The following is a 24,995-nucleotide window of genomic DNA, read 5'->3' as shown; positions in this document are numbered from 1 at the left end:
GCGGACCGGAAGGAGTGGGTTACGTCACTTCCTACCGTCGCACAGCCAATACGTTCCCCGGTCGACCCTGCTGCGGGAACCTTTGTTTTTCCGCTCTCGGAGCCGGCTGCTGCCGGGAGCGGTTCGTGAGGCCACTGGGAACTGACGGGGCAGCGGGGCGGAGCGGTGAGTTGTTACCAGCTCACCGGCTCCCAGTCGACTCTGGGAGGCTCAAGACTTTTGCGAGGGGCGAGGTGGGAGAGTAGTTCCGTGCGGTCTTAGTTTCCTCGTTCCCTGTGGGGACACCTCGTAATTTGCAGGCGGTCGAGTGCCCAGGATGACTGCTCACCCCTTAAGTGAGGGTAGTGCTTCCTCGGAGGTTGTGGCGGGCTGGGGCACGCGGACCGGGGGCACGCGGACCGAGGGCACAGCCCCAGGGACTAGGTCCTTGGAACCCTGTCTCCGACCTTCCTCGGAAGGTTTTGGCGACTTCTCTCGACAGCTCCCTCTGTCGGCCTCTCACCTTCTCTCGAGCTCACTTGTCAAGGACCTTCCCCTGTGCTAGGCCTTGGGTGTGTTATGACTTTGATCAAAAAAGATTGGCAGTCCTTGTCTGCGTGTCTCTGGTCGCTCTTCAGATTCACTATCACTTGGTTGGTTTGGAATCAGGGTCTTTCCGCTTCCCTTATGTTTCCGGACGTATGCCTAAGGTTTCAGTGTAATCCAGGGCCAAGAACTCAGTGAGGGAATGAAAAGGGCAGCATCTTTAAAAGGTTGTTTATAGAATGGGTTGCAAGAGCTTGCAAAGACATAAAGAGAAAAGCTTTCTAGAGCCGTTATGTGATGGCAACCCTAATATTGCACTCTGCGTGAAAAGGGTTGATTTCCTTCATCTCGTTCACATGCAGATGACCAACTTTAGACTTCTTTTAAGATTCGCATATAGGGTGGGAAATGAGATCTAGAGGAAAGAATATATTTATATATGAGTACCCAATTTCGGTTGGAGAAATCACAGAAGCCCTAGAAAGTGACATTTAAACGAAACCTAGTTCATTCACTCTACAAATACTTTTGAATCTGTGAAGTTCCAAGCACTAGGTATATAACTGAATAACAAGTCCCTGCTTGCATGGAGTTTACAGTCTAGTGGGATTAATGAATTTAAATCGGATGAAGGATTGGGAAGAGAGTATTGCAGATAGGGACATTGTACAAGTCCCCAGTCATGAAAGAGGTGTTTTTGTTTTGTATTGCTTTTCTTTTTTTGATGTTTGAGGGTTTGTGGGGCGGGGCAGTTAGGTGGGGATGGCTTAGAATTTCTTTTTTATTGCTTTTTGTGAAGAGATTTTGGACATGATTAGAATTGTGTAGAAGAAGAGGAAAGACCTTTATACTTTGATCTCTATTAATTCCAAAGCCATTATTTTGTGGTACTTTGCAAAATAGCGAAGGGGTAGGCAAAAAAGAGAGCCTCTCCCCTTAAAGTACTCAGAGTGTTATAGAGAATATACAAATGTACAAAAAAAGAGTGTGGTTCAAGGTGGAAAGTTCCAGTACCATGAGAATGCATTTTGAGATATTCTAGGAGGACAAGATTAGTTGTATAAGGGGTAGAGAGGAACACAGTAGCTGTGAGTAACGTTCTCATGAGAAGGCGTATTTGAACTGGGACTTGATAGCATTTGGAAATATAAAAATGGGTTATAAGCTTGTCAGAAAAAAATGAGTAGAATTAGCAAGCCCAGCTAATGGCTCTGCACTACAGAAGGTCTGGGGATGAAGAATTAAAGTTTTTGTGCCAGTTACTGAATCTTTTTAAATGGTAGGCCAAGAAATTCGGCTTTATTTTAAAGGCAGTGGGAAGCCTTAATTTTTGAGGGAAAAAAATGAAAAAAGAAAGAGAGGAAAGAAGGAAGAAAAAAATGTGTTGCAGTAACATTAATATGGCAACAGTGTTGAAGTCAAGAATAACTAGATTGTTGCTATAGTACAAAAGGCAAATAACGACCTCAATCTGAATAGTAACTGTGGAAATGAAAAACAGCAACAGATGTGAGAAACGTTTCAGAGTCAGAATTCACAGGAAAGGCCTGCAGATTGTTTAGATATAAGGAATTGGGGAGGACTCAGTGAGGCAGAGATTTAGGCCTCAGACCCGATTAATGGAGAGTGTGTCATTTATTGAAAGAAAGTGCAGGACAGGGAACTTTTGGGGGAAGATATTCATAATCTCAATTTCAATCATAACTGAATTTGAGATACCATTAAGGCAACCAGGTACACATGTTTACTAAGCAGTTGGAATTGTGGGGTTTGAGCTTAATAGAGATTGGAATGGGGATAAACATGTGAAATCAAGTTGAAAACATGATATATATAAGATTACCACGGAAGAAATTGGTAGCAGAACTAAAGAAAATAGACAAGAATAGATACTTGGGCAATACCAAGAGCAATGGGGATGAAGAGATGACCCAGAGAAAGAGTAGCCAGAGATAGAAAAAGAAAACCAGGAAAGCTGAGTGTTACTCGTGGAGGAGGAAGATTTTTGAAAGAGAAAGTGAATAACATGTATTCACTTGGCCAGCATTTACTGAGTGCCTGCTATCTGCCAGGTACTCTGCTACAAACAGGGATTACAGCAGTAGGTAAGGTCAGTGCTGGCCCTCATGGAACCTACGTTCTAGTGAGAAAGACAAACCCTGTTTACACAGTTAACAGTGTAATAGCTATGACTTGTAAATACAGGATGTTTTAGGACCATATAACAGTAAGACTCCTTATTTTGTTAGGGGAATGTACAGAAAAAAATTGAGACGAGAAGGGTGAATAAGATGAGGCAAGGGACGCTTTCTACTAAAGAGCTGGGGTAAGAAAGAGTATATGTTGAAAGATTTGAAATAAGTCATGTGGTTACAACAGAAAGTGGGAATAGCTTGAGATACTAAGTAACATTTAATGAGCAATTGTACTCTGTGCCAGGTGCTGTTGTAACTGCTTTACATGTATTACCAGATCATGTAGGGCATTAGAGACCTTTTTAAGAATCTTGTTCTTTAACCTTTGGACAGTAAGAAGTGAAAAGGAGTATTTTAAGCAAGTGGATGATATAAAAATATTTGGAAAGGCGCAAGAGTGATTTTGAATTTTTTCTTTTTTTTTTCTTTGGCTGCATTGGGTCTTTGTTGTTGGCGCGGGCTTTCTCTAGTTGCCGCGAGCAGGGGCTACTCTCTGCAGTGCACGGGCTTCGCATTGCAGTGGCTTCTCTTGTTGCGGAGCACGGGCTATAGGCACGCGGGCTTCAGTAGTTGTGACACGTGGGCTCAGTAGTTGCGGCTCACGGGCTCTAGAGTGCAGGCTCATGAGCTGTGGTGCAGGGGCTTAGTTGCTCCATGGCATGTGGGATCTTCCTGGACCAGGGCTCGAACTCATGTCCCTGCATTGGCAGGTGGATTCTTAACCACTATGCCTCCAGGGAAGTCCCAATTGTGGGGTTCTGATTAAGCTCTTACAGTGGGCCAGATAATAGCTGCATGATGGTAGCTTGGTCTAGGGTGTGGTAATAAGGATTGAAAAAAGTAGATGAATTTGAAATATATATAAGAGGTTTGGTGATTGAATGGGAGGCAGGAGTTGAAGTGGAAGGAGTTAAAGCTGATTCTCAGGTTTCTGGCTGGAGCAATGGGATAAGTATCATTTGAGAAAGGGAAGATTAGGGGAAGAACTGGTTGAGAGAAGAGTTTATGAGTGGCTCTGTTAGGGGCATGTTGAATAGGCGGCACCAGTGAGATATCCAAGTCAAGCTGGCAGTCGAATCTTGGAAGAGATGCATGGGCTGGAGAGATAAATATATAATTACTGGCAAAAGGGTATAGGTCAAATTGTCTAGGGCAGTAATTCTGAAACGTTTAGAGTAGATCAGAACCATCTGGAAGATTAAATGCAAATTTCTGGGCCTCACTCCCAGAGTGTTTTCATTAGTAGCTATGGTTGTGGAGACCGAGAGTTTGAATTCCTAACAGGTTCCCAGGTGATGCCTGCTGCTGCTGATCCAAAGGGGACATTTTGAGAAGAAGGTGTAGAGTGAAAGAAGAGACCCAGAACCTAATCTTGAGCAACTCATTTTTGATTCCTCAAGATTTTTGAGGAATCTACAAAGAAGACCAAGAAAGAAGTAGGAGGAAAAAATAGTATTTATTATACTTACCTGACTAAGGCTGTGAATACTTTGGTGAAAATATTTCCATGGTATGGTGGCACAAAGGCCAAATTGCGGGAAATGCTATATAAGCAGAAGGAGTGAAGAAAAAGTATAAAATGTAGGAGAAGTTTTGCTATAAAATGAAGAAGATAGGATAGAAGATATTTAAAGGTCAATGAAAAGATGCCAGTAGAAAGAAAGAGGCCGGGGGAGGGAGGTTTGTGAGTGGCGGAGAAGACATAGGAATAGTTCATAGCTCAAGGTTTCAGGGGGGAGGAAAAAGATAGGTTCCAGGCATAAGTGGCATTACATGGAGAGCCACCCTCTTATTTAAAAGGTGGGAAAGAGGAAAGGATTGGAGCAGGTATATTTGTAGATGTGCCAGAAAGTTGATTTGGTTCCTCTCTGACAGTTTCTGTTTTCTCTGTGAAGTAGATGAGGACATCTACTAAGATAGAGAAGCAGTTTCAAGGAAAATGGAGAAAATGTGACTGGTCTTTGCAGAAAGTGGGGAAGTGAGTTGACCAGAGAAACATGATAGGATTGCTAAGTTGTGTTGAGTGCCTAGGTGGGATTAGTGACTCTGAAGATACAGAGTGTATGTATTCCTCTCAGCTGCACTTAGATTTTGGGTGCAGGCAGGGAGAAGGTAAATAGGATGGATGACTGTAAAGTAGAAGAAACTGTAGAACTAACTATGGGACAAGGATGCTTAGAGTGCTAAAAGAGAGTCTTTGAAAGGCTGGACCATAAAGGATAAAAAGGATGGAGAAAAAAGATGATTATTTAGAAGTAGGAATTTCTGTGTTACTTATATACATTTACTGTATATAACTAAGTTATATAAGTCTTAGCTCCTAACGTGAGCTAAGACTTTGTTCCCACCAACACCACTATTGCCACCTTCCTAGGCCATTGACATTTTTAAAAGTGGTGATTATTATTAGTTTTCTGCGTTCTTCTTTTTTTAAAGCAACATCTAGATTTGAAATTAAATCTACATTTAAAGCATTAAATTTCTGTATATATTTGTATCTATATCTACACACACCTAGGACTTTGTTTTCTAGAATTCTAATCCACAATAAGAAAGCTCTTTTACAATCTATTTTGATCATGAGTTTTAGAATATACAGGAAAGAACTATATAGAAGTAACATGATTTGGTGTAACTCTTGGAAAATATTCTTGGAAATAATAAAGGAGATAAAGTGACAAATTTACACAAATTTACACAGTTGCTGACCTCTTTAGGACTTCAGTAGCAGGAAATAAATTTCTTTCACTATTCAGTAGCCCCCCCTTATCCATGTGGGATATGTTCCAAGACTCCCAGTGGATGCCTGAAACCATGGATAGTACCAAACCCTATATATACTGGGTTTTTTCCTATACATACATACCTGTGATAAAGTTTTATGAATAAATTAGGCACAGTAAGAGATTAACAACAATAACTAATAATAAAGTAGAATGATTATAACAACATATTATAATAAAAGTTATGTGAACATGGTCTCTCTCCTCAGGTTCTTCAACTCTGCCAGAAATGTGGCAGTGGCTTCTTCATTGGCAGACACAGCCTCTCCAGTAATTTTTATATTTTTCAGTCTAAACCTATTCCTGAATCTGTGTAACCATCCTTTACTTGCAGTAAATGGCTTGGTGTCACTCATTTCAGGGGATTTCTTGCTGAAGTTTTTGTAGATGTTCAATGTTTTCTGGCCCAACATATTGCTGTCAGTTGGAACATATACTGTTCATGTCCTCCATCCACAAATTTAATGCCTTTTCCATTCTAACTAAGCACTTATGCACTGTGGCTATAACTTTTGCACTCTGAGGTACGACAGCAAAACTAGCACAAATTTTCCTTCTTCACAATTTCACAGATAGAAGACTCGTTCTTACCATAGATTTTAGCAACCTCAGCATATAAGCATACAGTTTTTTTCCTTATTAAGTTTAAAACTTTCACTTTTTCACTTAGAGGAAGCACTTTGCAACTTCTTTGGCATATCTGAATAGCACGCATCACTACTCTGGCTCTTTGGGAGCATTAAATAAATAATAATAAGGTGACCTGAACACAAGCACTGCAATACCATGACAGTCAATCTGATAACTGAGCTGGCTAGTGACTAACAGATGGGATTCACTGGACAAAGGGATGATTCACATCCCAAGCAGGATGGACTGAGCTAAGGAGCTGGCATGAGATTTCATCATAGTACTCAAAATGGCGTGCAATCTAAAACTTATGAATTGTTTATTTCTGGAATTTTCCATTCAGTATTTTCCAACTGCAGGTAACTAAAATATCAGAAAGTGAAACCACAGGTAATAGGGGGACTGCTGTGTGTGCGTTTGCTGGTAAGAAAGGAGAAGTAATAGAAACTGGAGAAGGCAATAGAAAAGGGAGAGGGAAAGGAAGATAGAAAACTAAAATATAAAGGATAAAACACATAACCATGAGTGTTTTATTTTAGGCCCAACTCCTGTTTTTTCTGTTGGACAAGGTCAAGAAGGTGCCAGTAAGGAGAAAGCAGAGGGACCAATAAAGTGGAGGTCTCTATAAATTCAAAGGATAGACGAATGGGAGTAAATAAATTTTTTAAAAGAAAGAAAGATTGACTTGGTACCCTGAGGAGGCTCCTGGGTCAAAGCAGTAAAAGAGATAGAGTGATGGAAGATTGTAGTTAAAAAGGAGAATTGACTGTAGTCAAGCAGGAGAATACTCGTGTCAAGTTTCAGGTTTCAGTGGCTGAAGATGAAGCTCCTTGAGGTTGAAGATCTAAATAAAACTAGTGCAGGAAGTTGGAGAAGAACATCAATATATATGCTAAAATTACCAAAGATGATGGCAGGGGGAGAGGAAAAGATGAGCTTGGTGCAAATGTTCTGTACATAGCAGCAATGACGATGCAGGTGTGGATTTCAGGAGAAGATGTTGATAAATGGTGATCGTGGAATATTTTTCCAAAAGCAGCGATATGGAGTATTGCTCTTTGCTCTTTGAGTAGGAACAACTCATTACTTGGGAGAAGGCTGTAAAACAGGGGATGTCTGTGTGGATGAGTGGGGATAGTAAAGGTAAAGCGATAAAAGGACTGCTTGAGAAAAAAATGGAAAATATAGGGGAATACGTTGGTAATAAGTAGGGGCTAGAAGACGACAGGCAACTAGCAATGAAGTTAATGTGGAGAGCGGGAAGGGCTGAGCTGAATGAGTGCTGGAGGGATTTTCAAGGGGAAGGTAAGTTTGTACCTTAAAGCAGCCACTATGTATATATAATAGGGAAAGGGAAACTGGAAGTTGCTAGAAAGGCTAAAGTATTTGTCTCCAAAGTATTCTCATCATTCATTCCATGAGTAAAAAAATTGAGCTCACTTCCTTATATGTGTATTTAGTTGCCAATTATATGCATACACTGCTATCACTATGTATATTAATAGCTTTTTTTAATAAAAGATTAAAAATAAAAAAGAAATTCTAACATTTTTTTTCTCTGTATTCCACTGTGGAGACCACTGGCTAGAGGAATATGTTAGTAATTTAGGGCAGGGGTATAAAGTCTGTTCAGTTTTATAATTGCAGGATCATATAAAAAGAACTGACTCCAAATTGGTGTTGATGACGTGATCTGTGGTCTGGTCTCGTAATCTAGGTGCTGACTCTTGTCACCTAATCTGTAATGTAAACCTTTTATCTGTGATTATGGAAATACATAACCATAAATACTTGGCTTCTAATTTTCAGCATAGAAATTTCAAGTAACGGTTTTTCTAGTATATTAAAAGGATTCTTCTAAGTTTCAATATTTTCAGTACCTCATAATACAGATTGTTAGCTCTCTAGCTAACCAAAAAAGTTAGGTCAGTAGAAAGACTAGGCTGTGTTCCCTTGTGCACTCAGGAGTGCACTCAGGAGTGGCAGCTTTACTCCTTTTCATCATGGACATTTTAATGAGGAACTGGATAATGCCAGTTAGAGAAAAGAAGAAAATTTACTTTTATCCGTAATAACCTTTTGGACAGTTTGAATTTTGTATCAGGTGCACAGTATTACCTATTATAAACAAAAGAATAAGAAAAACTTTGACAGATAATTACCCGTTGTCTGTAAATTACTTTCCTCTCTTTTTTTACTTCAGGTGTTTGCAATGGCTGCTACTGTGAACTTGGAACTTGATCCCATTTTTTTGAAAGCACTAGGCTTCTTACATTCAAAGAGTAAGGATTCTGCTGAAAAGCTAAAAGCACTACTTGATGAATCTTTGGCTCGGGGCATTGATTCAAGTTACCGTCCATCTCAAAAGGTACCTACCTGGATAAAAAGCTTGGAGGAAGTTTTGTAAAGCCTGTAGTAGAACAGTGTTAACATTTAGAATGTCTCGAAACAATCTCTCTGCCAAATAATCTTTCCTTGTGGAATGAAGAAATTTATAGTGTTCTTCCTTCAAGCTTTCAGAGAACTGTTACACTATATAGAGAAGTTAGCTGGGAGTGGGGGATATTCAGTTCTACTACTTTATTCCTATAGAAACCCACTTAAGATATATTTCAGTTTCTAATTCCTTATGATCAGAGTATTTTTTTAAGCTGCTGAATGAAACCATAACCTGTGTTATAATTATTCTCTAATGTTTTAGGGGCGAAAAATAAAAGGACAGGGATTTTGCAATGAAGTGAATTAAATATGTATAGGATAATGTAAGGAATAAAGGAGATATAGATGAAATGTGAGAACTGTGTAGCTCCCATAATAATAACAAAGTGACCAAGCAGCTTTATGTGAAAAGAATATACATTTTGGAACCAGACAAACCTGTTTTAAATCCCAGCTTACCTCTTACTAGTGTGGTGAACATTTACTGTGTCCTAGGTACTTTTCTTAGTGGTATATGTTTATCATTAATTTTAGTTGTGGTAATTATCCTTTGAGATAGGTATTATTTATTTTTATTTTACAGTAAGGAAATTGAGGTACATAGTAACTTCATTTCACCCAGCCTTTCTTTATTATTAAAATGAGGATAATAAGAACTACCTTACAAAGTTGTGAAAATTAAAAGAGATAAAGTATGTCAGCCACCTAGTGCAGTGTCTACCTGGTACATAATAGACTTTTAGTGAATGATAGCTCTTATTAGATTCTCTAATACCTAAGACATTCTTTCAAACCATTCTAAAGCTCTAGCCTTGAAACTTCGTGTCACCCAGGTCTATGAACACCTAGATACCAAACTGAGAAGGAGAGGACAGAACTACACGACTAGCTCAGTCTAATCCAGAATCTCAAACTCAAGACAGGGCCAAGTCCCAGACTCAGTGTCCAAGTGATCAGTGATATTTTGCTCCCAGCCTTCTTTGAAAGCTACCTCTAGTATTCTCAAACTTTTTTATTGTCTTTTGAGTACTAAAGCCATTGTGACTTCATTTCTTTCACCATTCTCATTCTGGTAGGTTCAAAGAGCTCAAGCCAACCAAATTAATAAAACTCAACAAAATATACTAACAAATTCATTCTGCTCTGAGTATGGATATAGGCCAAACAGGAAATTCCTATTATTACTAAAGAAGCAGTATTTTGAGATTCTAAAACAGAAGGAATTTCATCTGTTAAAGTACATAAGAAATTTGTTACAATTAAAAAGCCTCCTGCCCTTAGGTTTCTAACTGGAAATGACTTCTCATGGTCAGTTTAGAGAAAATACTCTGCTAGGTGTTTTTAAAACAGATTCATTTAATTTTAGTCTTTAACTGGACATTTCCATCTCTAGAATTGTGTGAGAATCACCTAGAAGCAGTGGTGTGCTTATAAACATTATCAACTGGGGATAATTCCAAGGAGCTACTATATGCATAAGCTTTCTTTTAACAGCAACAGATAACAAATATATATACATATCAAAGAGTAAAAATAACAAGGATTGCAAGTTTAAAACATAAGGGAAAGATAAGCCACAGACTGAGAGAAAAGATTTGCAAATGATGTATCTGATAAAGGACTTGTATCCAGAATCTATGAAGATCTCTTTATACTCAATAATTTAACAAATGCTTTAGCAAAGAAGATAAATGTGTGGCAAATAAGCACTTGAAAAAAATGTTTTAACACCATTAGCCATTAGGGAAATGGAAATTAAATCTACAGTGATATGCCACTACATACCTATTAAAATGTCTAAAATTAAAAAAATTAGCCATACCAAGCATTGGTGAGGACATGAGGATGTGAAGGAACTGGGACTCTCATATACTCCTGATGGAAATGTAAAATGGTATACCACTTTGGAACATGGTTTGGCAGTTTCATAAAAAGTTAAGCATAAACCTACCATGTGATCCAGACATTCCACTCCTACATGTTTATTCTAGAGAAATGGAAGTATATGTCCATATAAAGATTTGTACCTGAATGTTCATAATATCTGTATTCGTAATAGGCCAAACTGGAAACAACCCAAATGTCCATTAATAGGTAAATGAATAAACAAATCATGGTGTATTTGTTCAATGGAGTACTATTCAGCAACAGTGTTGCTACACTCAACAACATTGATGAATCTCAAAATAAATATTGCTGAGTGAAAGAAGCCAGAAAAAAAGAGTATATACTGCATGATTCCATTTATGAAAATTTCTAGGAAACGCAAACTAATCTATAGTTGCAGAAAGCAGATATGTGGTTGCCTGAGACTGGGTAGCTTAGTTTTTCTGGGATGTCCACCTCTAAGAGTGAAGTTTTTCTAGGATGTCTACCTCTAAGAGTTATTACAAAGGTCAACCAGCAGGACACTTTGTGAGATGATGGATATGTTCCTTATATTGATTGTCGTGAAACCATAGAGCGAAACATATCCAGTTTTATACTTTAACTAGGTGCAGTTTGTATATCAGTTATTCCTCAATAAAATTGTTTAAAGAAGAAGGCAACACATTGGTCACTACATGATGTCTTAATTTTTAACTGATAGTTGTTTAGATTTATGATCTGTTTTTTTTAATAGTATATTAGATAGTCTGAATATTTAATTATGGGTATCTTTTTAATTTCACCTATAGGATGTGGAACCACCCAAAATTTCAAGCACAAAAACTGTTTCCATTAAGCAAGAGCCCAAAACATCATCCACTCTTCCTTCTGGCAATAATAATGGCAAGGTCCTAACAACTGAAAAGGTAAAGAAGGAAGGTGAAAAGAGACCTGCTGATAAAGTAAGATTTTATTTTACTCTAGTAAATCAGTCAATGAATCAATCAGTTTATAGGCCAGAAAACGTTTTGTGCTTACTTTTTGTATATAATAGTGGGTAAAAGTACATAATAACCACTCAGTAAATATATTTTGATAATTATGGATATTGGTTTTTTGAAATTAAAATTTAGAAACATTTTAAAACCATTTACTGAAGTCGTTGTCAATAAATATTTGAGCGCTAGAAGATGTACTAATTTCATGTATAACTCAAGTATTCTAGATGGAACTGTTGTTGAAAAGAAAAGATGGCGAGGAAAGAATAAAGATGTAAATGACTAAACATGAAATTTGTTACAGAATGGTGTACCTTAACAGGGTTACAGATAACAGATACAGATAACTCTTGGATTGTCTATTTTGAATGATTTCTGCACATAATTATTAGGATTTTAGCACTTAGTAAAAAATACATTTAAAAAAACTTTTACTACCCCTGCCCTTAAGGTGGGGTGTTTTCATACTTCTTTCTAAATATTGGCTATTCATACACTATATTGCATTGTTTTTATATAAATTTAAAAGCACAGAAAACAATATAATATAGTGTATGAATAGCCAATATTTAGAAAATATATCTCTATTTTCCATATATATATCTCATATATATCTTTTAGCAACTTTTTCCACTCAGCAATGTGCTTTTGAAATTTACCTATGTTGATACACGTAGATTTGAACATTTCTTTCAGCTAACATGTGGAATATTAATTCTATAAATAAACCAGTTAATCCATTCCCCCGCTGATGAGCAGTTAGCTTATTTCTCCTTTTCCTCTATTACAGTGGGGTTTCAGTGAGCTGCTTTATACGTATGTCTTTGCCCACATGGTGGTAGTTTCTATAGGATGTATACCTATAAGTGGATGTAATAGGATGGGTACATCTTCAACATTATTAGACATAGTGGATGTTTGAAGCAAGTATGGCAATGTGTTAAGCCTGAACGACTGGTAGAAGTTCATTATTTACTTCTTTTCAATATATATTAACGATCGCTACTTCATTATTTAAAATTTTAAAATAGCCTTAAAAATAGCCTTAGTAGTACTATGGCTTCTCAATTCAAAGCATCCAATGGGGGGTTGGGAGGGCACTGTAAGTAAATCCACTGAACTTCCAGGATTCTTTAATGGATAAAAGAGTACAAAGAGAAATACAGATGCATGCTAAGCTGTTCTGATTTATTTATTTCTACCTTGTTGGAGTCTTTTAACATTCTGATTATGAATTTATTATAAATGTTCTCCAGGTCTTTAGTGTGTACATCTCTCCCTAGCTATGTGAAAATATCTGTTGAGTGGACTTGGTCATTGCACACTGTCTATCTTATCTTGTGATAGATGTGATAGATGTCTATCACATCTCTCAGTGATTTAAAGTTTATTCTAACGTGTTACTTTCTGATTGGGTGCTTTTTATAGATGAAATCAGACATCACTGAAGGAGTTGATATTCCAAAGAAACCTAGATTGGAGAAACCAGAGACACGGTCCTCTCCCATTACTGTCCAAACCAGCAAGGATTTAGCTATGACTGACCTTTCCAGCTTTGAGGAGACCAGTGCTGATGATTTTGCCATGGAGATGGGATTGGCCTGTGTTGTTTGTAGGTTAGTTGTACCTTGCCACAGATTCTTTTGTGTCTTTGTAAAGAGCAAACAACTTAAAAAAAAAAAAAAGACCAATTGTTGGGTGTGTTTTTTATTTTGTTTTTATAATTTGGAGGTGGGTAGGAGATAAGTAGATCGATAAGTAGATAAACCTCCCATATGGCAATTTAGTGTCTTAAAAATTGTCAAAATTTTATATTCTTGACAGGCATCTTTAATCAGTTATGTTGTAGTAATATTTTCTGCGTTCTTGGCTTCTAGAGGGAAAGCAATTATTGCTTTATTTTTTAGTGAGAAAGAGTCTGTTCAGCAGACTTAATTATTTTCACCTTTCTTTTTTCTTTTTTTTTTTTTTTTGCGGTATGCGGGCCTCTCACTGTGTGGCCTCTCCCATTGCGGAGCACAGGCTCCAGACGCGCAGGCTCAGCAGCCATGGCTCACGGGCCCAGCTGCTTCGCGGCATGTGGGATCTTCCCTGACCGGGGCACGAACCCGTGTCCCCTGCATCGGCAGGCGGACTCTCAACCACTGCGCCACCAGGGAAGCCCCTCATCTTTCTGTTTAAGAAGACTATGTTGCTTTTTTTTTTCCTGAAGTGTTGATAGTATTTATAAAGTAAATGGTTATATATCATTTTCTAAAATACCATTAAATCTTTTCCTAAGGATAATGGAAATGAAATTAATGGATCATGTAGGTTATTCTGAGTGTTGTTTTGAAACATGGATTCATAATTATAAAAACATAGATAATTCTGCTTAGTAGAAGATGCATCTTAAAAATCAGAATAATTAGATTTTAAACTCCTTGATGCCAGGAGCTATGTCTTTAATTGTTAATGACTTTCATTGCCTAGCACAACAGAAAAAATTACCACCTTTGTTGCTGTTTTCTTCATGAAAATGTTAAATTCTGGTGCATTGGGACTGAGTGCATACCTATAAACTTTTGTGAAACTTATAGAGAATCAGTTAATGTACTTCTGAATAGGATCATTTCGTTAGAGCTTCATTGTTTTAACATATATTTGTTTATTTCAACTTTTATCTACTATAAGAGTTATCATTTTTATATAAAGAAGTAAATGGTAAAAATAAGGGGGAAAGGACTAGTAATTGTAACCCTCCTTAAGGAGACTTGTTATGATAGTCTAAGGCTGTTGCTGTTGGAATTTATACTTTTTTGATACACATATTACTGCATTCTATTTAGTTGATTAAGACATTTATTTATTGAACACCCTGTGTCTGCGCAGTAATGTGCTAGGCCTTATAGTTAATTAGGTCCAGTTTCTAACTTTAGGCAACTCAAATATTAATGAAGAAGATAGAACAATATGTAGGCAGCAAATATAAATGAATTTAATAGAGGTACAAAGAAGATGTTATGAGACTGTTGGAGGACTACCCAAAGTCTACTGTGTACCTTCTGGGAGAAAGAAAAAAATTGCAATGAGAAATGACAAGGAGAATATAGCCAAATTTAGTCTTTAAGTCATCTTATACATTTCTTAATGGCTGAGCATAACCTTTAAAAGAAATGAATTGTTTGTGCAGGCTACAATGTTGGGATTCGTTACTTTGCTCTTTGGCTTTTCTGGGGTTTTTACCCTCTTTAATTTATCAAACTTTACCAGAACAACCCTAAAATGGCTTTAAATTGTTGCATTCAAATAAATGTAATATTTAATGGTATACTTTCTTAGGCAAATGACAGTGGCATCTGGTAATCAATTAGTAGAATGTCAGGAATGCCATAATCTCTACCACCAAGATTGCCATAAGCCACAGGTGACAGACAAGGAAGTGAATGACCCTCGCCTTGTGTGGTATTGTGCCCGGTGTACCAGACAAATGAAAAGAATGGTAGGAATCATTTTTCTCTATTTTAAACAATCTCTGTCAATTTCTTTGTTGATATGTGCTTTTTAAGATAAAAATTTGAACATTTATGTTATTGAAAAAAAATCTTATAAGCTGATGATTTAAATGTTTGTGTATATGTGTGATTTTTGTGTCTATGCCTAAATGGACCAGACCATGTATATGCATTTTTCTCTGCTCAGCTTTTAACTTGTTCTATTATAAAAATCAGAATTGGAGACCCACAAAATATAAATATTCCTTACTGGTATGTCAGTGTATTTACAAACATTTAGAAATACTACAAAGCACTGTGGGAAGTGGTGAGATACAAAGCCCCAGACTCTGCTGAGTCTGGTAAGGAAATATTAGAAATATCTATTCCTGAGTGAGTGTAAACCACCAAACTGACAAACTGTGTACAGAGGCAGTATTTGTATATACATCTTTGTCTTTCCTCCTGTGTTTCTCTCTCTGTTCCTTAGTCTTTCCTTCTCATTGTCTTTAAGTGACCATTTATCCTATATTCCCCAGTACTTTCTCAGTTTACTGCTCACAAACATAACTGTCTTTAATTTCGTACTGAAACATGTTTTCATTTGTTATATTGGATAGTTTTCTAACTTATTTAAATAGTAGATGGATGAATGTTATCATCTTCCTTTTAAAGAAATCAAGTTGTTATTTACTTCAGTGACTTGTTTGCTTCCCCCATTCGCCCTCCCCTGCCTTAGATTAGGGACTCTCTTTTTGTTTTTTTTTTTAATTTTATTTTTTATTGAAGTATAGTTGATTTATGTTATGTTAGTTGCTGGTATACAACAAAGTGATTCAGGATATTGAATATCCCTGTGCTATACAGTAGGACCTTGTTTACTCATTCTGTATATAATAGTTTCCATATGCTAATTCCAAACTTCCAATCCATCCCTCCCCCACCTCTCCCACCTCCTTGGTAACCACAAGTCTGTTTTCTGTGAGTCTGTTTCTGTTTCATAAATAAGTTCAATTGTGTCACATTTTAGATTCCACATATGATATCATATTGTATTTGTCTTTTTCTTTCACTTAGTATGATAATCTCTAGGTCCATCCGTGTTGCCACAGATGGCATTATTTCATTCTTTTTATGGCTGAGGAATATTCCATTGTATAAATATACCACATCTTCTTTATCCATTCATCTGTCAGTGGACATTTAGGTTGCTTCCATGTCTTGGCTATTGTAAATAGTGCTGCTGTGAACATAGTGAGTGCATGTATCATTTTGAATTGTAGTTTTCTCCAGAAGATTAGGGACTCTTGATAGAAGAGTTCTCATATTGTTAACCAAGTGAGTTTCTACATAAATTTTTCTGACCAAATATATCTTTTTAAAGTTAGAAATACTTAGTTAAAAGTAAGAAAAAAAAATCAAGATGCCTACTTTACTTTTTAATCACTCAAATCAGAAATAGATTATGTTTTATTCCTAGGAAAAGTAGTAACATTTCAGTAGTATTTATACTTTCTGTTTGTAATGGGAAATTTCTTTGACATGATACAATTGTTCTCTGCTCAATCTGATTTTTATTTAGTTTATTACTTAAACTAGCCCCCCAGGACCTCAACCAAAGTAATTACGGGTGAGCACAACAGTGCATTCCAGTGCCTTGACACAAGTAGTCACTAAGAATTGGTAGTCAAAATAAATAATTTGTGACAGTAATCTTTCTTTAGTATAGCTTCAAAGTTTATTATTATTTTATTGTAAGTCTCTTAATAAAGTTAAGTACCGTTCTCTCCTAAGATTTTACTCCCTTACATTTTGTGACTTAGTTTACACCAGGTCTATATTTATAGTTCTAACCCTCTTCCTGGAATGAATTTTGGCAGCTGACCAGATATCCTACAGTTACTTTAAGTTCAATGTTTTTAAAATTAAAATTGTTTTCTTCTCCACTCAATTTTTCCTCAGTTGCCTGAACTAGAAAACATTATCCTTGATGCCTCTCTTAATTCCACATCCCTTTGTTTACCAAACTTGTTAATTCTACCTCTTATGTATTTCACAAATCTGTTCATTTCACTTTTGTTACCCTGTCCCACAAACCCCTCATTTCTTGTCTATTGCTTTAGCTCCTTCAGTCCACTTTACACACTGCAGTTAGAATATTCTTCTAAAGTAATTATCTAACTTTATCTGTTTAAGTGTGCCCAGTGGCTCTCGATTACCTATATAATGAAGTTTTCCTTGTTAGGGTGGATGTATGGACCTTCTCTCTTTGACCCAACTCTACCTTTGTATCCTTCTCTCCCACCACTTCATCATATACACCCACATACTGTGGCCATGCCAGACCAAATGGTTCATTCCCTGAGTATGTGGTGAACTTTTCGTGTTCCCATATGTCCTGCTTCTCAGCTTCTCCTCATCTGGGATACCTTTTATTCTTTATCAACTTTGCAAATTAAATGTCTAATTAATTTGTCATTAAGACCTAGTCTCATTCACTGGCAAAGCACCAGAGCAAAGCTCAGGACTGGACACATCCCACATTCTGTTCTTCTCATTTTAAGATACATAAATGGAGAAAATATAGATTTGCACCAGAAATCTGCAGTCAGTAAGTTCAGTCTGTATGTCCAAGAGTCAAGTGCTGAATAAGGGGCCATGACTAATGTCAGAACATGATTAGATACACCAAGAGTGGACCTGGAGAAATACCAAAAGATGTGATCTGAAGTGAGCCTGAAGATTAGGATCTGGTAAACACAATGTTTAGTGAGAGAAAGAAATTTGGAAATGGTGGGGATGCTAAATCCAGTCATTCTTACTATAATTGCTTTCAGTGACGTTCTCATATATATGTGCATTGGTTATTGGTCCAAGATATCTCAAGGATACCATAAATAACATCTTATATCCCCTTTCTCCTTGCACTAATTTCTTAACTAGGGCAGGTTCTGCAGTACACATTATTATAGGAAGACGGGAAGACAGAGTTAAGAATGGTGGGTGGCAGGGTCCAAGATTATTCTTTTGTTTTGTAATTTTCTGCCTACCAGGTAATGGGTTTTGCCCCAGCACTAGGTGAGAGACTCATGACTTACTGCAGTGGTTCTCAATCTAAGGTAGTAACACACTCCTACTCAGCAGTAATAGAAATACATGGTAATTTTGATTGCTGCCATACTGGCAACTATCGCCTTGAGTGGTGAATGTCATATATTCTGCACTATGTGAGTCAGTCACCCAATGAAAAATTATAGTGCCTTTGTTGAGCAACACTGAGGCAGTGATAATATCCTAGTTCCCTAAACTAGTATTACCAGCGAAGGACAAAGGGTTTTGGGTATTACTTACTCAGCTTCTAAGATGGCTAGGTGAAATAGAGGAAGCAGAAAAAGATCCAAACATGATCTCCTAGGCAGAGGTTCTTTCTGGGCTTCACTGTAATGAATCTTCATCTGCTAAAGCATACAAGTTAGGTGGGTCTTCAGAGTCTAACCACATCTACTGATGTGCATAGAGGGAAGTATAAGATTGAAAGCCATGGGTATGGAACCATGTATTTCTGATTTACTCTGAAGGCTACATTTTCATAACGTGGTTTGCAGTAGAGGGTAAGATAATCTTTCTTGGTCATAAGAGATGTTTTTATCATAGATATCTAACAGCATCCCTAATAATATTCTTGATCTGAGTGTTGCTTTATAAGTGATGTCTGAAATTAGGTGTACTTTCATGTGGAAAGTATGTAATATAAAAAATGAGATGAATTGAGACTTAAGGCTGAAAATTATATTGTATGGCAAACCATAGCACAAGAAAGTCTAAACAGAGATAAAACAGCTGCATTCAAATTTCCAGAAATGAGAACACATTATTAATAAATTTTCTGGTATTGTCTTGCATGGCCTTATTAGGATTGTCAAGGACAATGGAATGGCAGGGAGCATCTTTACCCATCCCGTAGAGATGGGTTCTTTCAGATTCAGTTTTCTTACCTTTTGTAAATAATGATAATGAATAAATAGTAACTATTATTGTCTGCACTTAATATGTGCCAGACACTATGTAAAGGCTTACGTAATCACAATTCATTCTCATAACCCACCTTTGAAACAAGATATTATCCCCATTTTGCAAATGAAAATGAAACTTTTAGAGATTTACATATTTTACTTGAGGTAACATAGCTAGGGAAGTAGTTGAGCTGGGTTTTGATTCTAGTTCTGTTTGACTCCAAAGACTGTCCTCTCAAACACTGCACTATACTGTTTATATAGTTAATATTATCTAGCTGGAGAACACTAAAGAACAAACTGAAAAATGATTAGAGTTCACAAGAGAGTCTAGTAAAGTACCTAATATAAAATAAAGGAAAAGTCAATTTTTGGTCAAAATAAAACTGAAAATGCTTATGTGATTTTTTTTTTCTTTTTCTTTTTATCAATTTGGTTTTGTTAAAATGACATTTAATTAACCCTAATCTGGATAATTTTTAAAGTTTCGTATTATCTTTACTGTTTAGAAACTAATAAAATCTATAAAACCATTAATTAATATGATGATACAAATAATTTGTCAAAGAATCTATATTTTCAGTGTCATCACAATATTTTTTTAATGTTCATCTGTATTTCAATTCAATGAGGAGTCCTGTGATAGATTTTATTGTCTTTCTGTGCATTTAACTAAGATTTTGTAGCTAATTTAATCTTAACACTGATTTTTGCAGGCTCAAAAAACTCAGAAACCACCACAGAAACCAGCCCCCACAGTTGTTTCTGTAGCTCCTGCTGTTAAAGATCCATTGGTTAAGAAACCAGAAACTAAACTCAAGCAAGAGTTAACTTTTCTAGCATTTAAGAGATCAGAAGTCAAGGTATAGTATATTCCATTTTTATCTAAGATTGGATTTAAATTTAGTTGACTTAATAGTTACTTGGGAAAAAAAATAATGTGAAACTTTGTATACTAAATGGCCATATGTTGGAAATTAAGACTACATTAAGACTACATTACTATTAACATTAAGTAGAAAGAGAATATTTATGTAATTATTTAATCTTGAGCTCTGCTATTTCTCTTTTTATGGTGATTAGGAACTGTTTGTGAGCATTCCAAGATAACATTCTTTACCATTCCTATGTAGTCAGCCACTTCTCTCCAATTGGGAATTTGGTTTAAATCCTAAATACCTTTTTCCTCAGTAGCAGTAGTTTTGCTCCTCACATTACTTGTGCTGATTGGCCCCATAGCTTTTTTCTTCCTGCTTATTGGCTATTGAAGTTTTCTTCTTTGTCTTATTTTTTTCTATTATTATCATGAATTTTCCCCATGAATTGGCCCTCTCTTCTACTAAGGAGCCAGATTATCTAGTGAGAGTATCACCTTTCTCATTCCTAGATTTTCATCCTTGATATCATGCTACATTATTATTAATATTCTGGCATTTTGATATCATGGAATAAAATATTTTTCTAATCTAATTTTATAACAAAAAGAATGCTTTTATTGAGTTTCACATTCCAATTTTAAGCAGAAGATGGAATTTTAAAGATGGAAGAAAAAAATGTTAGCCCCAAATTCTCAAAGGTTAACCCCAGAAAATTCTAAAGCTGTTACCTTGTCCAAGTGACTGTAAGTAGCAAAGATCAAGAACATTGGTTTGATGATAAAGAATATGAGTATAAAGTACTCTGAGAAGGATACTGATAATTTTATTTGCAGATCATTTTTAATTTAATTTACCAGGGAAGAGCTGATATCCAAGGGATATCCATTATTGATTTGTCACATAGAAACTTGGTGAGCTAGAATAGAAGTAAGAATAACTTATTGAAAATAATTAGAGTTGCTATATTCTATACTTAAATCACTTTTAGGTAGCTTTTTATACTAACCTGTTACTACTAAAGTTTATTTTTAGGAAACCAATTTGAAATTATTTTACAGCAAATAAATTAAGGCCTTGGCTGTCATGTTTGTTCTGATTAAGAAGAGGTTTTGACGTTTTTATGATAAAATACAATAAATTTTTACTATGAAAAAAATTGTTCCCATTTATATATAAAAAGCAATTTAAAAATAGCTTTCTAACTAGGATAATAGGCAAGAAAATATTTTTAGTTGAGAACAATTGTGAAATTTATTTTCTGCACTGGAATAGTAAGAAATTACTTGGTCTCCGTTGTCTGTGTTATTTTACTTTTGTGCATCCTGATAGTATTATAAGCCATCTGTCATTCAGTTGAAAAGCAATACCAGTAACAGCAAACCATTAAAATAAAATGCCATACACACAGAACTTGCTTTGTACTTCATAAGTGTTGGTCTTTTTGATTACTTCAGATGGGTTTTCTTTTGTGAAGTTTGTTGAAAGATCATTTAGCCATATAGCAGGCAGTTTTATGTTTAATATAAAAAAAAGGAAAAAATCAGATCTTTCATCACTGAAAATTAAAAGTTTGCTACACCTGTGTCCTTTTGCTTCCTTGACTAACTTTTTTTCATTACCTGTATGCATATCTCTAGGAACTTGTAATTGATGTAAAGTTTATCTTCTTTGCATAACCTTATGAGATAGTCATTGTATGATGTTACTGTAAAAAATCCTATCGGGGCTTCCCTGGTGGCACAGTGGTTGAGAGTCCGCCTACCAATGCAGGGGTCACGGGTTCGTGCCCCGGTCTGGGAAGATCCCACATGCTGTGGAGCGGCTGGGCCCGTGAGCCATGGCCGCTGAGCCTGTGCATCGGGAGCCTGTGCTCTGCAACGGGAGAGGCTGCAACAGTGAGAGGCCCAAGTATGGCAAAAAAAAAAAAAAAAAAATCCTATCGTTTTTTGGAGTATGTGAACAATAATCTGGACCCTCCTCTGATAAAGACCTCAGAGAACTCTGTTTACATTATTTTTCACATTGGTTTAAAATGTTTAATGCAGACAATATTGATGGCTACTTTGTAAGAACTAAAAACGTTTTTCTCAACTCATTCAGAGTTCAGTTCTAAAATATAACTGAGTATATTTTAAGCATGATAACTACCATATTTTAAAGTAAGATACTATTTGTAAGACTTTACCTTTTACGTATTTAACACTTTTGTGAATCTCAAGAATATGAAGGTAGAAAAAGTGCCAGTGAGAAATTCAGTCCATAATTAATTTGAACAAAGTGCATTTTTCCCTAAACGTTAAGGTGAAAAAAATTGTTCTCATATGAATAAGAACAATATTTATGTAGCGACATTGGTATCACTGTTAGCTTTTGACTGGCCAAGGAAGTTAATTAGAGAAATTGAAGTGTTATACCTTTAAGAAATACATCTGGGAGTGAGTCAGGCATACCCAAAATGTCACTATGCAGCTTATGAGGCAGTTGATTAAAAATGTTATACAGAAGCAGGGATCTCTTTGTGATAGTTTCAGTGGAAACATGGACAAATTGTGAAAATAAAGTCATGAGACCTTTTTAGTATATTTCGACCTTTAGAGTTGTACAATTCCAAGTAGTTAACATGGTGTATCTGTATATATTTTGCAATGCAGTAGCTATTTGCTCAAAATTTGTGGGGGATTTTTAAAAATAGGTTCAAAATCTTATGTATTCACTCAATATTTATTGAGTGAATCTCTTCATCTCAGACATCTCCTACATATCCTGGGCGTGAGCATTTTTGTCCATTAAGAGTGGATTCTGTTTTTGAAATGATCCACAAGTCATTTGGAGCAAAGCCTAAAGAATTAGATGTTTTACTGAGCTAAATAGTAACCTTTTTGGGTGAAAAACAAGTTAAAGCATTAAATCTGATTTTCTGATATGGCTTGTAACCAAATCTAGGAACAGTCCTCAAAAAGGAATTCCCATATATTTTTTTCTGCAGTGATTAGAAGAAGAATATGACATCCCATAATTTCTGCTTTATAAATGGTAGCACCCATTAGCTATGGATAGGTTTTCTTGTATGTGTTTTTTCAGATCAGTTTAGCGGAACTTAATTTTGATGCTATGCTTTAAATTTCCCAGATCATTTTCGTATAAAATGTCTTAACCATTAAACTTGTTATACATTTAAGAATATTATATTAGGTGTTAATTACACTTGGCTCTAATATTTATATTATGTTTTTTAGGCATCCACGGTTGTTTCAGGAAATTCTTCTAGTACCAGTGTTTCCTCTTCAGCAACTAGTGGCCTAACTGGATGGGCAGCTTTTGCAGCCAAAACTTCTTCTGCTGGTCCATCCACAGCAAAATTGAGTTCAACAACCCAAAACAATAGCGGGAAACCTGCTACCTCATCAGCTAACCAGAAGCCCGTGGGTTTGACTGGTCTGGCAACATCATCCAAAGGTGGAATAGGTTCCAAAATAGGTTCCAGTAACAGCACTTCACCCACTGTACCACTGAAACCACCTCCACCTCTAACTTTGGGCAAAACTGGCCTTAGTCGCTCAGTTAGTTGTGACAATGTTAGCAAAGTAGGTCTTCCCAGTCCAAGTAGTTTGGTTCCAGGAAGCAGCAGCCAACTAAGTGGGAATGGAAATAGTGGGACATCAGGGCCTAGTGGAAGTACCACTAACAAAACCACTTCAGAATCAAGCAGCTCTCCCTCAGCATCCCTTAAAGGTCCAACTTCACAAGAATCACAACTCAATGCCATGAAGCGATTACAGATGGTCAAGAAGAAGGCTGCCCAAAAGAAACTCAAGAAGTAATGTGGCCAAGTAGGTTTTTATATCATATTACCCTAAAGATTAAAATCTTATTATTAAGACATAAACTGTAGTATACTATAATTTAATAAAAATCTTCATAATGAAATTTATTATTTCTTACCTTAAAATGCTAATTAGTAGTTAATGAAACTTGGAAATGTTTATTTTAAATCTGTTTAGCATTTTTCTTTTGACAGTTTTCATAGTATGTGAAAACAATGATTAGAATGACTAATTCTCGATGAAAACTTCTGGAATTCCAGAAGACTGATAGCATATGTGAATTTTTTTTAAAAATTCATCTTCTGGCAAAGTCCCAATAATTGATCCTGCTGAATAAGATGCCTTACAAAGAGCCAGGGATGACCCAAGTTTTCTACTCCCCGCCCTGCCATAGTCTGGATATTCATTGGCAGTCCCAGCCTCATTTCAATTGATTCTCCCTCTCCCCCCAAATATTTCATCTCCCCATTTTCAAAATTAATTTTTCATAATTGAGTTCTCATATCCCTGTATTATGTTTTTACCTTTTTGTCACCTCATATCAGTTATTTAGGGATTTATCTCTTCCAATAGATTGTGAACCCCCATGCCCTTTCAGTGCAATAGTTTTCTCACATTTCCCAGTTTCATCACATTGCCAGTGTAACATATGCACATAGTATATGCTTAATAAATGTTGACTTTTGATTTTTCCTGATTACACACATTCCTGAGAATTCTTGAGGAAAATACCCATTCCAAGAGTCTTTGTGGATGGATAATTTCTGATTTGTTTACATACTGATAGCATCTTCCTATACCATGAAAAAAAAGGCGATTTTATTTTTACTGCCCAAAATATTACAGCAATTTACCTAATTTTAGTTAACTTTGTATAAAAGAAGCTCCCATATAATGATTAATTCTTGAGATTCTTTTGAAGTGTTTGTGTGTACATTAAGTCAGAAAGTATGAAGGGTCTGAGTTGTTGACTTTGCAAGCTAGCAAATTATCCTGCTCTTGTTTTACATACATACTCTGACAGAAGACATGAGGCTTTCTGGATCAGAGCAATAGCAAAATGTAGCAGCCATTTTTATATATTTTATACTTCATGAATACCTCATTTCATCCAGAAACTAGAAGTCCAGCAAATTCCTACATTCACTAGACTGAGCAGCCTTTTTCTTTCAGCTTTGATGTATGCAACTAACACTTCACTTTTTTTTTTTTTTTTTTTTTTTTTTTTTTTGGTGGTACGCGGGCCTCTCACTGTTGTGGCCTCTCCCACTGCGGAGCACACACTCCGGACGTGCAGGCTCAGCAGCCATGGCTCACGGGCCCAGCTGCTCCGCGGCATGTGGGATCTTCCCGGACCGGGGCACGAAC

General features: G+C 36.3%; 1 protein-coding gene across 2 annotated transcripts; it reads left to right on the top strand.

The window, feature by feature from the left end:
- The first annotated feature begins 80 nt into the window (after positions 1–80).
- Positions 81–23,711, top strand: INTS12 (integrator complex subunit 12). Of its 2 annotated transcripts, XM_060011823.1 has the most exons (7): positions 81–165; positions 8,337–8,501; positions 11,251–11,403; positions 12,868–13,055; positions 14,761–14,920; positions 19,642–19,788; positions 23,040–23,711. In XM_060011823.1, the coding sequence occupies exons 2-7, from the start codon at positions 8,346–8,348 to the stop codon at positions 23,622–23,624; spliced, it is 1,389 nt and encodes a 462-aa protein (XP_059867806.1). In that variant the 5' UTR covers positions 81–165; positions 8,337–8,345; the 3' UTR covers positions 23,625–23,711. The 2 variants fall into 2 exon arrangements, with proteins under 2 accessions (XP_059867806.1, XP_059867807.1); XM_060011824.1 differs by lacking the exon at positions 11,251–11,403.
- The last annotated feature ends 1,284 nt before the right edge of the window (positions 23,712–24,995 follow it).

This window comes from Delphinus delphis, chromosome 5 (genome assembly GCF_949987515.2).
Source record: "Delphinus delphis chromosome 5, mDelDel1.2, whole genome shotgun sequence".
NCBI classification, from domain to species: domain Eukaryota; kingdom Metazoa; phylum Chordata; class Mammalia; order Artiodactyla; family Delphinidae; genus Delphinus; species Delphinus delphis.
This window is presented reverse-complemented; position numbering and strand designations above follow the sequence as displayed.

Bases quoted from the DNA above. Each gene is read 5' to 3' on its own strand.
- INTS12 (XM_060011823.1), top strand. From the start codon at position 8,346: ATGGCTGCTACTGTGAACTTGGAACTTGATCCCATTTTTTTGAAAGCA. The intron at 11,404-12,867 runs GTAAGATTTTAT...TGCTTTTTATAG, and splicing joins AAAAGAGACCTGCTGATAAA to ATGAAATCAGACATCACTGA. The intron at 14,921-19,641 runs GTAGGAATCATT...TGATTTTTGCAG, and splicing joins CCAGACAAATGAAAAGAATG to GCTCAAAAAACTCAGAAACC.